Source organism: Chaetura pelagica, unplaced genomic scaffold (assembly GCF_000747805.2).
Source record: "Chaetura pelagica isolate M959 unplaced genomic scaffold, ChaPel_1.0 scaffold356, whole genome shotgun sequence".
In the NCBI taxonomy this organism is placed as follows: domain Eukaryota; kingdom Metazoa; phylum Chordata; class Aves; order Apodiformes; family Apodidae; genus Chaetura; species Chaetura pelagica.
In genome coordinates, this window is record NW_009953964.1 from 9,917,686 (window position 1) to 9,931,232 (window position 13,547).

The following is a 13,547-nucleotide window of genomic DNA, read 5'->3' on the forward strand; positions in this document are numbered from 1 at the left end:
CGAGACACCCCGCAGGGACCCCCCACCCCTCGATGGAGCCCGGCCAGGAGCACTGGAGAGCCTTGATCCTGGGGCTGCTCGTTGCAAACGGTTGGCAAAGATTGATTTTGTACAAGTGTGGGTTAAGTAAGAGGTTACAGTGGATTGTAAAAGCCTGAAAAGGTTGACACTGCAACCCTGATCTCAGAAGAGGTGTCTCTGCCAAAACGTCAAGGCTTCTGAAGAGGAGAAAGTAGGTTTGTCACCAGGCTGTCTCCATCATGAATTCTCCATAGACTGCATGACTGCACACATCATGCACTTCCATGTTTAACAAAAAGCTTGTTTTTCCCTTCAGGAAGGGGATTCTTCTTGCTGCTGTTGTTTTAAGTCACAAATTAATTAGTGATGGCAGACAGCTAGAAAACATTTTCTAAAACTGATGGATTTCGGACCAGTGTGAGTCCAAGGGAAGGATAAATTTAGACATAAATGGAAAATAATATGTTAAAACTTTGTGTTAAAGCTGAAAAATTAATTTCTGGTAGCTGGAGAAGGTCAGTACCCCATTGTTATTTTCCCACTTAGTAGGCAGGGGAGTTTAATCTCTCCTGAATTAAAAAACCTTCTGATGCACATTATTAAAGATCAAAATTTCATAGAATTGTGGAATGGTGGAGGTTGGAAGGAACCTAAAGATCATCAGGTTCCAGCCCCCCTGCTCTGAGCGGGGACACCTCCCACCAGACCAGGCTGCACAAGCCTCATCCAGCCTGACCTTGAACACCTCCAAGGATGGGGCAGCCACCACCTCCCTGGGCAGTCTCTGCCAGCACCTTCCTACCCTCATGGGGAAGAATTTCTTCCCGATCTCTAACCTAAATCTCCCCTCTCTCAGTTTAAAACTATTACCCCTTTTCCTATCACTTCCCTCTCTGATGAAAAGCCCCTCCCCAGCTTTCCTGGAGCCCCTTCAGGCACTGGAAGCTGCTCTAAGGTCTCCCCTGAGCCTTCTCTTCTCCAGGCTGAACACCCCAACTCCCTCAGCCTGTCTTAATAGCAGAGCTGCTCCAGCCCTCAGATCCTCTTTGGTTACATTTGGTTGAGAGGGGCTAAGATTTCAGTTACCAGAAAGTGCCTCAAGTCCTCACAGACTTCACCTGTCCATTGCTAGACCAAAGCCTCCTGACACAGCCTGGCAGATTGGTGTCTCTAACAGACGCTAGACAAAACATGTGCCAGGAGGTGTGATGTGACTGCCTTGTTCCTCAGGTGGACTCTCACTACTGCCCCAGCTGCCTGGAGAACATGCCATCAGCTGAAGCCAAGCTGAAAAAGAACAGGTAAGGTCGCTTTGGCATTTTTCATCAAGGCTCACTCTTTTCAACAGCTCCCTCCTTAATCAGCACCTGGCTGAGTTCATTTGAAACTCTATTCAAAAATCACATTACTTCTTGATACCTTTTAGGCTGTTTTGGGGAATAAGTGTCTGTGATGTATTGTGCACTCTTCATCTTCTGGTGTACTTTAATACAAAGGGTTTTTAGTGTCACCCAGTATCTCTCATTTTTGTCTCTCTTATATTAACTCTGAACCTCTCCTGTTTCTTGGCTCTGTTGCCCCTTTTCCTGAATGTTATGGAATGGGGTGAAAAGGTCTGTTGGTTTCCTCTTGGTTGGCTTGCTGAGAGCATTTTCCTTCGCCTGGGATCCTTGTTGGAGCAGTATCTTACAGACCCTCCTCTCCACAGGTGTGCCAACTGCTTTGACTGCCCCTGCTGCATGCACACCCTGTCCACCCGGGCCACGAGCATCCCTGCTCCACTCCCTGATGACCCAGCCAAGACTACCATGAAGAAAGCCTACTACTTGGCCTGTGGATTTTGCCGTTGGACTTCCCGGGATGTGGGCATGGCAGACAAGTCAGTTGGTAAGTGACAGTTAGAAGACAGAAATCCCTGTAACAGCAGGAGCCACCTTTGTGTTTTGTAATTAGTCTCTGGCTGTAGGATATACATAATATCTGCCTAGGTTTGGAGTCACAGCTGGAGATACACAGGGAGACTGTTGCTGAAGTCTCATCTGAAGAGCTGAGATGAGTTAGAGGAGTAGGTGACCCTCTTCCATTGCTTGTGTTATCTGACTAGTGGGAAAGCTGTCGGGCAAGGAGCTTTTTCAGTTGGTGTGCTCTTCTCACAGCCGAGGTCCTGTCTGTGCACCTGCAGGGACTTGGAAGTCGCTCAGTCTGACAGTGTAAACATCTAGTTTATTTTCTGTCACTCTGGTTCATTTAGGCTTATTCCAGGATTGCTAATCAGTGTTTGTACTTGCTTTTTCTCTTCACCACATCACTGAAACAAAACTTTCATTTTTTTATTGATGTGTAAGACATGCAGAAAGTATCTGTTGTGCTCCAGAAACAGGGCTTGAGTAGATCCTCTGACTTCCATCACTGATGTGACTGAAGACTGGGAGCTGAAGGTGCAGGATCGTGGGCAGCCAGTACTGAGTGTTCTTGTAAACTGCTGCTAAAGTGACTCCTGGGTGCTGTCCTGTGTGCTTCAAACTGCATTTGTATAAAACCACAATATAGCAGCTGGGCAAGCTCCTTCAGCCCAAACCTGCATGTGAAAACCTTTCAGAGATGTCCATGTGTGCAGGCATGAGCTTGAACTGCAATGGGAAGTATAGCAAAAGTAGGGAATGTCCTATTTCATGAGTAGGACTGAGACAGTTGGGTGTTAGATGTGATTTCTCTGTGGAATCTAGAAATCTTCTTCTGAGTGTTTTTTTCCTCTCTCGTGCAGCTAGTGGTGGCTGGCAGGAGCCTGAGAATCCTCACACACAGAGGGTAAGTGAAGGGGAAGACAATGCTTGGGCTGAGACACATCTAGAAGGAGCTGTTAGAGACACCAGGCCCTCCCAATCACTTTTTCTGCATCTATATAATCCTTCAGATAGCAGATCCAGTTCCTTATCTCCCCCTTGACTGAATCCCCTGGAAGAAAGGCCTCTTAGAGGCTCTCCTGTGGGTATTGCAGTGTAAAATCTCCTTCTCAGAAGAAACTCAGTGGAAAGCTTCATATCTAATAGTGCTGTTAAAACACCACCAATGAATATGCTGCGTATATATGAGAAAAAGGCTGTTTTCCAATCATGAGTGTGTCTGGAAGGCAGAACTGCACTTGTCCTGCCTTTCCCTGTCACCAGTCAGGACTCTGCACTAAGTGTGATCAGCCTCGGGCAGGGGAAAGATGCTCTTTGCTCCACTCATCCAAATTACTGGTTTTTGGCTGCCTGACATAACTGTGTCCAGCCACAGCAGAAGTGTGGACAAAGCCTCTGTTGCCTGCCAGGTGGGAGCTGGACACTGCTCTCTGATAGGTGTCATTCCCAGAGAAGGGTCAGCTGGTCACCCATAGCAGGAGTTAAGACATGAAGACGCACAGGCGTCTGTCATGTGTTTCCTTTGAAACACAGCTAGTCCTAGGACAGAGATAAGTAGCAGGAGCCCCAGATTGGTCACTGATCTGGCCTTTGCTCCCCATTGACTGGGTGTCTGTTCCCTGTCACCCCCAGATTAACAAACTGGTTGAGTACTACCAGCAGATGGCTCAGAAGGAGAAGATCGAGAGGGACCGGAAGAAGCTGGTGCGACGCAGGAATTACATGCCCCTGGCCTTTTCAGTGAGTATGGAGCTCAGAGCAGCAGCAGTGATGTGCAGTAGCCTCAGCCTGCAAAATGAGGTAGCTGGTAGCACACTAAGGCTACTCAGCTTGTTCTTATTAAGAGCAACGTGAAGAAAATATGCTAGTGCACATGGGTTTCCTTAGGGACGAGTAGTCCTACCACCCATTGTTGTGTGTTACATTGCCTCTCTCTCCAGTAGACCTCTCTGATAGTGCCAGAAGGCTTTATACTTGCCATGCAAAGGAATATGTGATCCAGCAGTGAAGTGCAGTGCAACCACAGTCACAGTACAAGTGGTAGCTCTAAGGACTGTTGCATCGCACAGCTCAGTAACAGTTAGATCAGGATTGTCTGGCACTTTTCTGCCCAAAGTCTCAACTGAAGTGAACCTTAGGTCTTGGCTGGGGCCTGAATGACTGGTTTATTGTAACTGGCAGGTAAATGCTTACTTTGTTTAGCTGGGTGACTCTGCATATGCTTGCTACTTCTCAATTAACTGTGCTTGCTCTGTGCCCTTGCTTGTGTCTTATGGCTGCATTTTTTGTCTCCGTTGCTACCTGCTGCTATTTTGGGGGCTCTCCACAGCAACACACTATACACGTAGTGGTAAGTCTCTTCCCCATTTCTGCTGGTGTTCAAGCTCTCATGGTACCAACTGAAGGGCAGTAACACGTCCTACTCTTCACCTCAGGGCCTCTGACTTGGATGTCACTAGAACAAAGGCACATGAAAGCCAGTTAGAGGCCAGTATTTTTGTTAGTTTAGAAATAGGGCACTGTCTTGGGGTAAGTAATGTACACTGGAGAAGCAGTCCCTGACAAAGCCTGGCTGTGACCTGGCTATCTGTCTGCTTGAGACAGTGGTGCTAATGTTAGTCTACTGGTCCTTGAAAAATCACCAGGGTGGGCTGATGGTCAGATCTCATTTGGTGAGAATTCAGGTTTTCAGTCCTGCCCTGTATACAGTTCATCTGTGGAAAGCTGAGGAGCAGCTCAGCTACTCCTGACAGTTGGTGGTGCCTGGTGAGAGAGATCTGTAGGTAACAAGGCTCGCAGGAGGCTGAACCTTCCAGCTGCTCCTAGGAGAGCTGCAGAACATTTCAGATGGATCCATGTCAGCCAAGTTCTTTTGGCAGTTGAGCTCTCATTCTCCACTTGACATGCAGTTGTTCAGAAGGAAAGATCAAGGGGAAAATGTGACAGTAGTGCAGGCTGGTGACTTAAGGAAAGAGCAAAAGCTTTCTAGGCAGTAGCCACATCCATCTCTTCCCATCTGCAGTGTGGTAGTAATCTTTAGGTTTAGTAGGAAAAAAAATAAATCTTGGGAAGCATTGAATACCTTTCCCTTTTTGCTTTCCTTTGCTTGTCTCCCTATGCTTGTCATGCAGCTCAAAGGATGAGTTGAGTAGGGCTTTCTGTCCTGGCAGGAAGCAGACCTGAAGCTGACAGTTCCTTTTTTCCTTGTAGGACAAATATGGCCTTGGAACCAGGCTGCAACGCCAGAGACCTGGAGCACCCATCAGTGCCCTTGCTGGACTCTCGTGAGTCTCAGGGTTGGGATTAGCTTTGTGGAGGGATGGGAGGTGTAGGGGAGAGAGCAGCAAAGCAACTTCAGAAAGGTGATGAACCGTATTAGCAGACAGCAGTGGAAGGAGCCTTCTTTGGAGCATTGGAGATGTCAAATCCTCAGGTGTCTCTGTGCAGGAGCTCCTGATCTGATCCAGTGGGAGGTGTCCCTGCCACTGCAGGGGGGTTGGATCTAGGTGATCTTTAAGGCCCTTTCCAACCCAAACCATTCTATGATTCTATGTTTTGCTTTCTCCTAACAAAGAAGTGCCTGTTCTTCTCCTTGGGCAGTTACTGTTATATTGCAACCTCAGCTCTTGTTTTTGTGTTGTGATGCAGTTAACTGCTGTTGTTGTCAGTCAGAGCACACGTGCCATGTTTTATGACAGAGTTGTCCCTCTCTTTGCTTCAGGCTGAAAGAAGGAGAGGACCAGAAGGAGATCAAGATTGAGCCAGCTGATGCAGTGGAAGAAGTGGAACCTCTTCCTGAGGATTACTACACAAGACCAATCAATCTGACAGAAGGTAACAGCCTCACTTTTTGTCCTTGCATTTTATAACATGAGCAGTGCTTGGAAGCTTGTCAGTGGGGTTCCTAATGGCCCTAGGTTGTAGTAACTTTTATGTTGGGATTGAAATGGTAGGAAATGTGTGGCTTTTTCAAGGGTAGTTTTGAGCACAGCGGAGCTTCGTGCTGTAGATGGAAAACTCAGAGCCAAATACTTCAGGCTTCTTAACAGTTGTTTCACTTTCTTGCTCATCTTAATTTCTGCATCTGAAGTGTCAGCTTTTGGATGGAAAAAAGATCTGACGTCCTTTTTCAAGTAACAGCAGGAAGTAAAGAAGTAGCTGAGCTGCTGGGGAGTTGGAATCTCAGCTGACCTATTAAATAACAATTGCACATTACTTTGACATCAGCTTGAAGCAGCTTGTGTACACATGCCAGTTATTTAGCTGGCTCATGATTTAATCAGCAAATAGTAAATTGGTCAATGAAATTTGGGAGCAAATGGGATAAAAGAGCAGGTACAGGAAGCAAAGCAGACTTCCTGAACAGGACAGATGTTCTTGATAGTCCTGCAGGCCTACAAAGTCTGCCAGCATTAATTAATTCTTGAAAGGTTTATGGAAGGGGCTAGATCATCTTGGTCTCCTTTTCTCATGAGACTGTCAGCTTTGTGAGAGTGAGCTGCTGTGAAGAAGACAATGTTCATGGTTCCCCGCAGTGAGGGAAAAGCTGCCAGGTGGCTGACTGCCTGTTAGACACTGGGAACAATGAGGAGCCTGTTTTTTGGGAGGAACCCATGGGAAGTTGGCTGCTGGAGTTCCTTGCCTTAGAAACTCTGTAGTGCATGGATCTGAGTTATGCAAACTCCTTGCTGAGAAGCTGTATATTGTACTTGTGCAGCACCCAGCTGTGAGGGTAACAAAGCTGCAAAACTGATTTGCCCATGGCAGGGGAAAACTTCTTTTCTAGATTATTACAAAATTCTGCTTCCACCCCAGCTGAACTTTGAATAGCAGTCAGGGTCCCTTGTTTCCCCGGGACTGGCACTGAGGTTCCTCCAGTGTTACCATGCACAGTCAGGGCAGCCCTTTTCACAGCTCTTACCTTCCATTCACTCGCTGCTAGAAACAGCGAGATTTTGCCAGTGGCTTCTGAATTACTGGGTGCAGGTGGAATTCTTGGGGATCACAGCAAGTCTGCGCACAGTCCGTGGTGCATTTTCTCTTAGCCCAGTGCACGTGTTCCCTCCAGCTGGAGTTTCAGTGCCAGAGACAGACATTAATGTGATCTTTCTGTCACATACCCAGTGACGACCCTGCGCCAGCGCCTGCTGCAGCCCGACTTCCAGCCCATCTGTGCCTCCCAGCTCTACCCACGGCACAAGCACCTCCTGATCAAACGCTCCCTGCGCTGTCGGGTGGGTAGTTAAATTAAAAAAAAAACAACACTTTTTCTCTAGGCTCAGGGAGCTTGGGTTATGGGGAAATGGGCTGTGTGCTTGTGGTTGTTGGAAGTTCTCCACCAAATGACTGGTAACAGCACTGGGAGATGAGTGAGGCTGTCACATCTCTGATGTGGTGAAGGTTGTGGAAGGGGGACAGCATTGTCAAAGATGCATGAAGGTACAAAGGTGGGTTTCTCTAAAGAGCCTGTGTATTCTCTGCCTAGCCAAGGAGTCAGGGAAGGCTGCCAGTACTCTCAGAATTAAAAAATTTCTGCTATTACTAAAGACAGATCAGGTCAGCAAACAAAGTATTAGTGAGAGGCAGTGCAGAATACTGAAGGCAGGAAGGGGGTATCTCAGAGAAGAAAAGCAGAAAGCTGGAAGGTGAAGATAGGCAAGAATGGAATCCAGGTTCTGCTGTGGGGATATTACATGGTCTTCAAAAAGCTGCCTCCTTTCTCTGTGAAGCAGGGATATTTATCTAGTTCCCAGAGTAATTGAGCAATATTCCTGTAAGCAGTTAAGATGCAGAATGCTTTGTAAGTGCAGAATATGTTGTCAGAAATAAGTTGGGCAGAGCCTGTATGTGAAGCGTATCCTATGAGATTAGTCTTGAGTTCCAGCTCTTTGTTTTTTTAATGGATTCTCAAGCATGAATCAAAGGGCTTGCAGGTGTTTGTGCCTTCTTCCTGCTGCAGTCAGTGAGTGTTGGGTGTTTTTAAGCCTGGTTCCAAATCTCATGTTTCTGAAGTTGAACCAGTAGAGCTGGATGTGACATTGTTGGAGTGTCAGTAGCTCGACACAGCCATGGCTGCACTCACCCCATGGCAGCTTTTGTCTGTGCTGTGCTAGAGGCCAGTCATGTCAGGGCTAGAGGCACAGTGCTTGCAGCTCTTCTTCAGTGTGTGTGACACTGTCTTTGTGTGCTAACTAAAATGTCTCTGTGTCTAGAAGTGTGAACACAACCTGAGCAAACCAGAATTCAATCCAACATCTATCAAATTCAAGATCCAACTGGTTGCTGTGTAAGTAAGATACAGGGACAGGGGAGCACAACCACCTATCCATGCTTACTTAATGCCTTCTGTTTTTATTTCTTTTGTACTCTTGATTTGACCTCTTGTATGATTGTGTCATCTCTGGGGATTGTATAATCACATTTTCAATGTGTTTAGCTTATCTGTAGTAGGTTTGCTTCCTGGTCTTCTAGAAAGTTTGCTGAGGATTTCAGCAGTTTGAAAAAGACATTGTGTGCTGTGCCAGCCCCACCCAGTAGCAGGAGTTTGTAGGATTAGGTTTATATAGCAAAAGGGCACTTCATTTTTCTGGTTAAAAGCTGAGCTCTGGATGTAGGCAGCAGCAGCACAGTCCATCATAGTCATTTGCTTTATTCTTGTTCTAGTAACTATATCCCTGAAGTGAGGATCATGTCTATTCCCAACCTGCGCTACATGAAGGTCAGTACTTCTTTCCAGAGATGTCTTAGGGTGAGACACAGCTGGGTGGTGTGGAGGTGGGACCTTTTTGGAAGATGACATGGTGGGATTGTTGGTCCCCAGGGCTTTGCTCACTCCATTTAGAGCCAGGTGCAGAGCTTAAGGGAGGGGTCAGAATAACACTGCAGGTACTTGTCAGTTGGCAGGAGCAGATTGCCATGCAGTGTGATGTCTGGCATCACAAGCACATGCCAATATCTGAACAGTAAAAGGTGTGGAGTTGAGATCTTGACTAAGTTCCAAAGATGTTTATTTATTATATTAAGGAGGGACCGTATCTTTCTTACAGACAGGGGGTGTTCAGTTTGTTGGTTGGTCACCAAAGATGGAGGTGCTGTAATGGTTAATTTTAGAGTAATTGCTTCTTGAACTGTGATTCCTGAATCTCCCCAGGAGAGCCAGGTCCTTTTGACTCTGACCAATCCAGTGGAGAACATCACACACGTCACACTGCTGGAGTGTGAGGAGGGAGACCCAGACAACATCAACAGCACTGCCAAGGTACTGCACCCTCCTGCTGTGTCAGCCTAGGACTCTTCCAAGCCTTTCCACTCCCACTTAGCCTTTCACAGGTCACACTTTTCCCATGTCCTCCAGTCCCTGCTGACGGTTGCATTTTCCTCCTTGGAGCTTAAATGGCTGTCACCATTGTCAATATCAGATCATAAAGTGATTTGAAATTGTGTCTCTTCATTGAGATCCAAAACCCAAGAGAGAAATGCACAATTTCACTGGCAGAGTGGAGACCAGGTGGTACTGGAGAGGAGGAGAGCCCAGGATCTATCCTATTAAACTGTAGTAAAGCAGCCTCCAGGAGGGGAGGGCTCTATCCTGCTCGCAGTGTAGATGATCAGTGCTGAAAGGCTTCTTCCTGCTCTGTTCCAGGTTGCTGTTCCTCCCAAGGAGCTTATTCTGGCTGGCAAAGATGCTGCAGCAGAATATGATGAACTGGCAGAGCCTCAAGACTTCCAGGATGACCCTGAGTGAGTGCTGTGGGGATTCTGTCCCTTAAAAACTGCTCATTAAAGTAACTTGCTCTCCTCTCTGCCTTCATGGTTTGGGATTTTCTCTGGCTTTCTTGGGTGGGGGAGCACGGTGGTTTTTTTGGAGGAGTCAGAGATCAGCAATGTAAATCTTTCTGTGGTTTGGACTGTTCAGGAGTCATCTCTTCCCTTTGGGACAAGGTGTGCTGTTCTAGCAGTTGGGTTCTAGGTGGAAGTGCTAATTATCTCCACAATACTCTGTGTAATCCTTCCTTTTGCAGAAAGAGCAGGTAAAAACCAGGTCAGCTGTTCAAGCAGGGCACATTCAGCCATAATCTGAGCATCCCTGTTACCTGGTGTCAGAATAAATCTCTTGGAACAATTGTTTCAGAACTTGGCTGACCCAGCCTTCTTTTGTGTTCTGCCTTCCAGTGTTATTGCCTTCAGAAAAGCCAACAAGGTAGGAGTTTTCATCAAGGTCACCCCGCAGAAAGAAGAGGGCGAAGTGACCGTGAGTTTCAAGATGAAGCACGAGTTTAAAAACCTGGCTGCTCCAATCCGGCCCAACGAGGAGGGAGACCACACCTCTGAGGTCATCTGGCTCACCCACCACGTGGAGCTTAGCCTGGGCCCGGTGCTCCCCTAAACATTCCCAGCGCTTGTGCCCCGCCGGCTGGCCGCAGGATGAACTGTCACAGCAAGGAAAGCACCTGGTGAAACGTTCTGTGAGAGCTCCCTTGTGTTGTGTGGGTGGTGCCAGGGGCCTGGCTGGCCCACTAGGGGTGGCCGAGGGTGCTGTGCTCTGGGGTGGTTTGTTCTCTCTCTTGTAGTGCCCACTAGCTCCCCGCTCTGCTCCCCTGCTCCAGCACACTGGGCTTGAACCTTCAGCACAGAGGGACATCCTGGTTTCTGCAGATCCACACGCCACTCCTGGCTGGACTTGGGTTTATTCACAGAAAAGAACCCATGCTAGTTTTTCTTCCTGTTGGCCCACAAACCTTATGTTACACACTCAGTAGTCAGCAAGTTCTGTTTCACACAGAGCTGTGTCCTTCCCCAGCAAACGTTTCAGAGGAGGCCCTGCCTGCTGCTGTGTTGGCAAGTTACTAGCAGCAGCACCATGCTTCTTTGTTTTGTTTTCCTTGCAGGTTACCCAGCTGTGGGGTTTGAGCCACACCACTCTGGCACATGCAGCTTGCTCAGCTGAGGTGATGGGTCTGTTTCCACACAGGAAGGGATCCATTTGCCTTTACTCCCAAAGCACAGTGTCCTGCAGTGTTTGTGGAATTGCCTGGCCTGAGCCTGCTGCTGTGTTGCAGGTGGATGTGGCAGCATGATGTGCTGCCAGCTGAGAATTCAGGTGCTGCTACAGCTCGTGGCTGAGGCAGGGGAGCTCTGGAAAGGCTGGCTGGCAGTCTCCAGATCAATTAATGTGTGTTAATAGGGGTAGTGATGAGAGTCTGGAACCGGGAGAGTTAAGATTAGTTCTAGTATTTATAAAATGAGAAGTTGTTTGAGTTCATACTGTCTTTTTCCAGTTAGGGTGGGTGGGAGGGAGGTGTAAAGGTGGAAAGACAGTTATACATTAACCAGCACACACTGTACCACTATGAGGTGATTTATGGGGGTGTCATTTGGCTGTAGTCCAGGCTAAAATGGCTAATTAAAAGCAGTGCATCCAGGATACTGAATGACCAGGAGCTGCAGTAGCTTAGTGCAAGCAGGTGAGCTCACTCTTCCTGGAGAGCACTCCCAGTGCCAACACTGCCCCGTGTTAAACCTTCCCCATGGGCTTTGCCATGCTGGGAAAGGCTGGAATTTCCCAGCCAGTGGCTGGGGCACTGCCCCACAGCTTGTGCCCTGGGTCTGAAAACCAGGTCAGCTGTTCAAGCAGGGCACATTCAGCCATAATCTGAGCATCCCTGTTACCTGGTGTCAGAATAAATCTCTTGGAACAATTGTTTCAGAACTTGGCTGACCCAGCCTTCTTTTGTGTTCTGCCTTCCAGTGTTATTGCCTTCAGAAAAGCCAACAAGGTAGGAGTTTTCATCAAGGTCACCCCGCAGAAAGAAGAGGGCGAAGTGACCGTGAGTTTCAAGATGAAGCACGAGTTTAAAAACCTGGCTGCTCCAATCCGGCCCAACGAGGAGGGAGACCACACCTCTGAGGTCATCTGGCTCACCCACCACGTGGAGCTCAGCCTGGGCCCGGTGCTCCCCTAAACATTCCCAGCGCTTGTGCCCCGCCGGCTGGCCGCAGGATGAACTGTCACAGCAAGGAAAGCACCTGGTGAAACGTTCTGTGAGAGCTCCCTTGTGTTGTGTGGGTGGTGCCAGGGGCCTGGCTGGCCCACTAGGGGTGGCCGAGGGTGCTGTGCTCTGGGGTGGTTTGTTCTCTCTCTTGTAGTGCCCACTAGCTCCCCGCTCTGCTCCCCTGCTCCAGCACACTGGGCTTGAACCTTCAGCACAGAGGGACATCCTGGTTTCTGCAGATCCACACACCACTCCTGGCTGGACTTGGGTTTATTCACAGAAAAGAACCCATGCTAGTTTTTCTTCCTGTTGGCCCACAAACCTTATGTTACACACTCAGTAGTCAGCAAGTTCTGTTTCACACAGAGCTGTGTCCTTCCCTAGCAAACGTTTCAGAGGAGGCCCTGCCTGCTGCTGTGTTGGCAAGTTACTAGCAGCAGCACCATGCTTCTTTGTTTTGTTTTCCTTGCAGGTTACCCAGCTGTGGGGTTTGAGCCACACCACTCTGGCACATGCAGCTTGCTCAGCTGAGGTGATGGGTCTGTTTCCACACAGGAAGGGATCCATTTGCCTTTACTCCCAAAGCACAGTGTCCTGCAGTGTTTGTGGAATTGCCTGGCCTGAGCCTGCTGCTGTGTTGCAGGTGGATGTGGCAGCATGATGTGCTGCCAGCTGAGAATTCAGGTGCTGCTACAGCTCGTGGCTGAGGCAGGGGAGCTCTGGAAAGGCTGGCTGGCAGTCTCCAGATCAATTAATGTGTGTTAATAGGGGTAGTGATGAGAGTCTGGAACCGGGAGAGTTAAGATTAGTTCTAGTATTTATAAAATGAGAAGTTGTTTGAGTTCATACTGTCTTTTTCCAGTTAGGGTGGGTGGGAGGGAGGTGTAAAGGTGGAAAGACAGTTATACATTAACCAGCACACACTGTACCACTATGAGGTGATTTATGGGGGTGTCATTTGGCTGTAGTCCAGGCTAAAATGGCTAATTAAAAGCAGTGCATCCAGGATACTGAATGACCAGGAGCTGCAGTAGCTTAGTGCAAGCAGGTGAGCTCACTCTTTCTGGAGAGCACTCCCAGTGCCAACACTGCCCCGTGTTAAACCTTCCCCATGGGCTTTGCCATGCTGGGAAAGGCTGGAATTTCCCAGCCAGTGGCTGCTGCACTGCTCCAGAGCTTGTGCCATGGCTCTGCCTGCCTGGAGCTGCAGACCCTCTGCATGGGAGGGCAGGATGAGGCTGCCTGTGCCCAGGGGAGCAGCCCTGGGTCCTGGGGCAGCTCTGGGAGCCTTACACCTCTCTGTGGGTTACACACCATGTACAGCATGAGTTTGGGATGTGTAGTTGGTAGTTGGTGTCTAGTGCTAGTGCCTGCTGTGGCTTTACCTGCCCAGGTAGCAAAGCCCTTCTCCTTTGCCCGCGACTTCTCTTTGGTAGCCAAAACAGCTGCTACACATGCCACGCTGAGACAGAAAAGACCCTTCAGGAAGAGCAGGGAGCTGGGCTGCCAGCTGCCCTGGCGCTGGCGTTTCTCACTAAACACTAAAAGGTGCGTAGGTCTGTGATGAGCCCGGCGCGTCCTTCGCCCCCCGCAGCTCGGGCGGGGCGGGCACGTCCCGCTGCCCGGCCCC

At 48.7% G+C, this 13,547-nt stretch overlaps 1 protein-coding gene across 2 annotated transcripts; it reads left to right on the top strand.

Annotated features, from left to right (window-relative positions):
* Positions 1 to 1,239: 1,239 nt before the first annotated feature.
* Positions 1,240 to 10,311, top strand: DCTN4 (dynactin 4 (p62)). 2 transcript variants are annotated; one of them, XM_010002030.1, is made up of 13 exons: positions 1,240 to 1,322; positions 1,730 to 1,908; positions 2,786 to 2,829; positions 3,558 to 3,665; positions 4,255 to 4,275; positions 5,136 to 5,209; positions 5,647 to 5,759; positions 7,050 to 7,159; positions 8,138 to 8,211; positions 8,589 to 8,643; positions 9,076 to 9,183; positions 9,568 to 9,665; positions 10,098 to 10,311. In XM_010002030.1, exons 1-13 carry the CDS (start codon positions 1,288 to 1,290, stop codon positions 10,309 to 10,311), a joined length of 1,233 nt encoding a protein of 410 aa, XP_010000332.1. In that variant the 5' UTR covers positions 1,240 to 1,287. The 2 variants fall into 2 exon arrangements, with proteins under 2 accessions (XP_010000332.1, XP_010000333.1); XM_010002031.1 differs by lacking the exon at positions 4,255 to 4,275.
* The last annotated feature ends 3,236 nt before the right edge of the window (positions 10,312 to 13,547 follow it).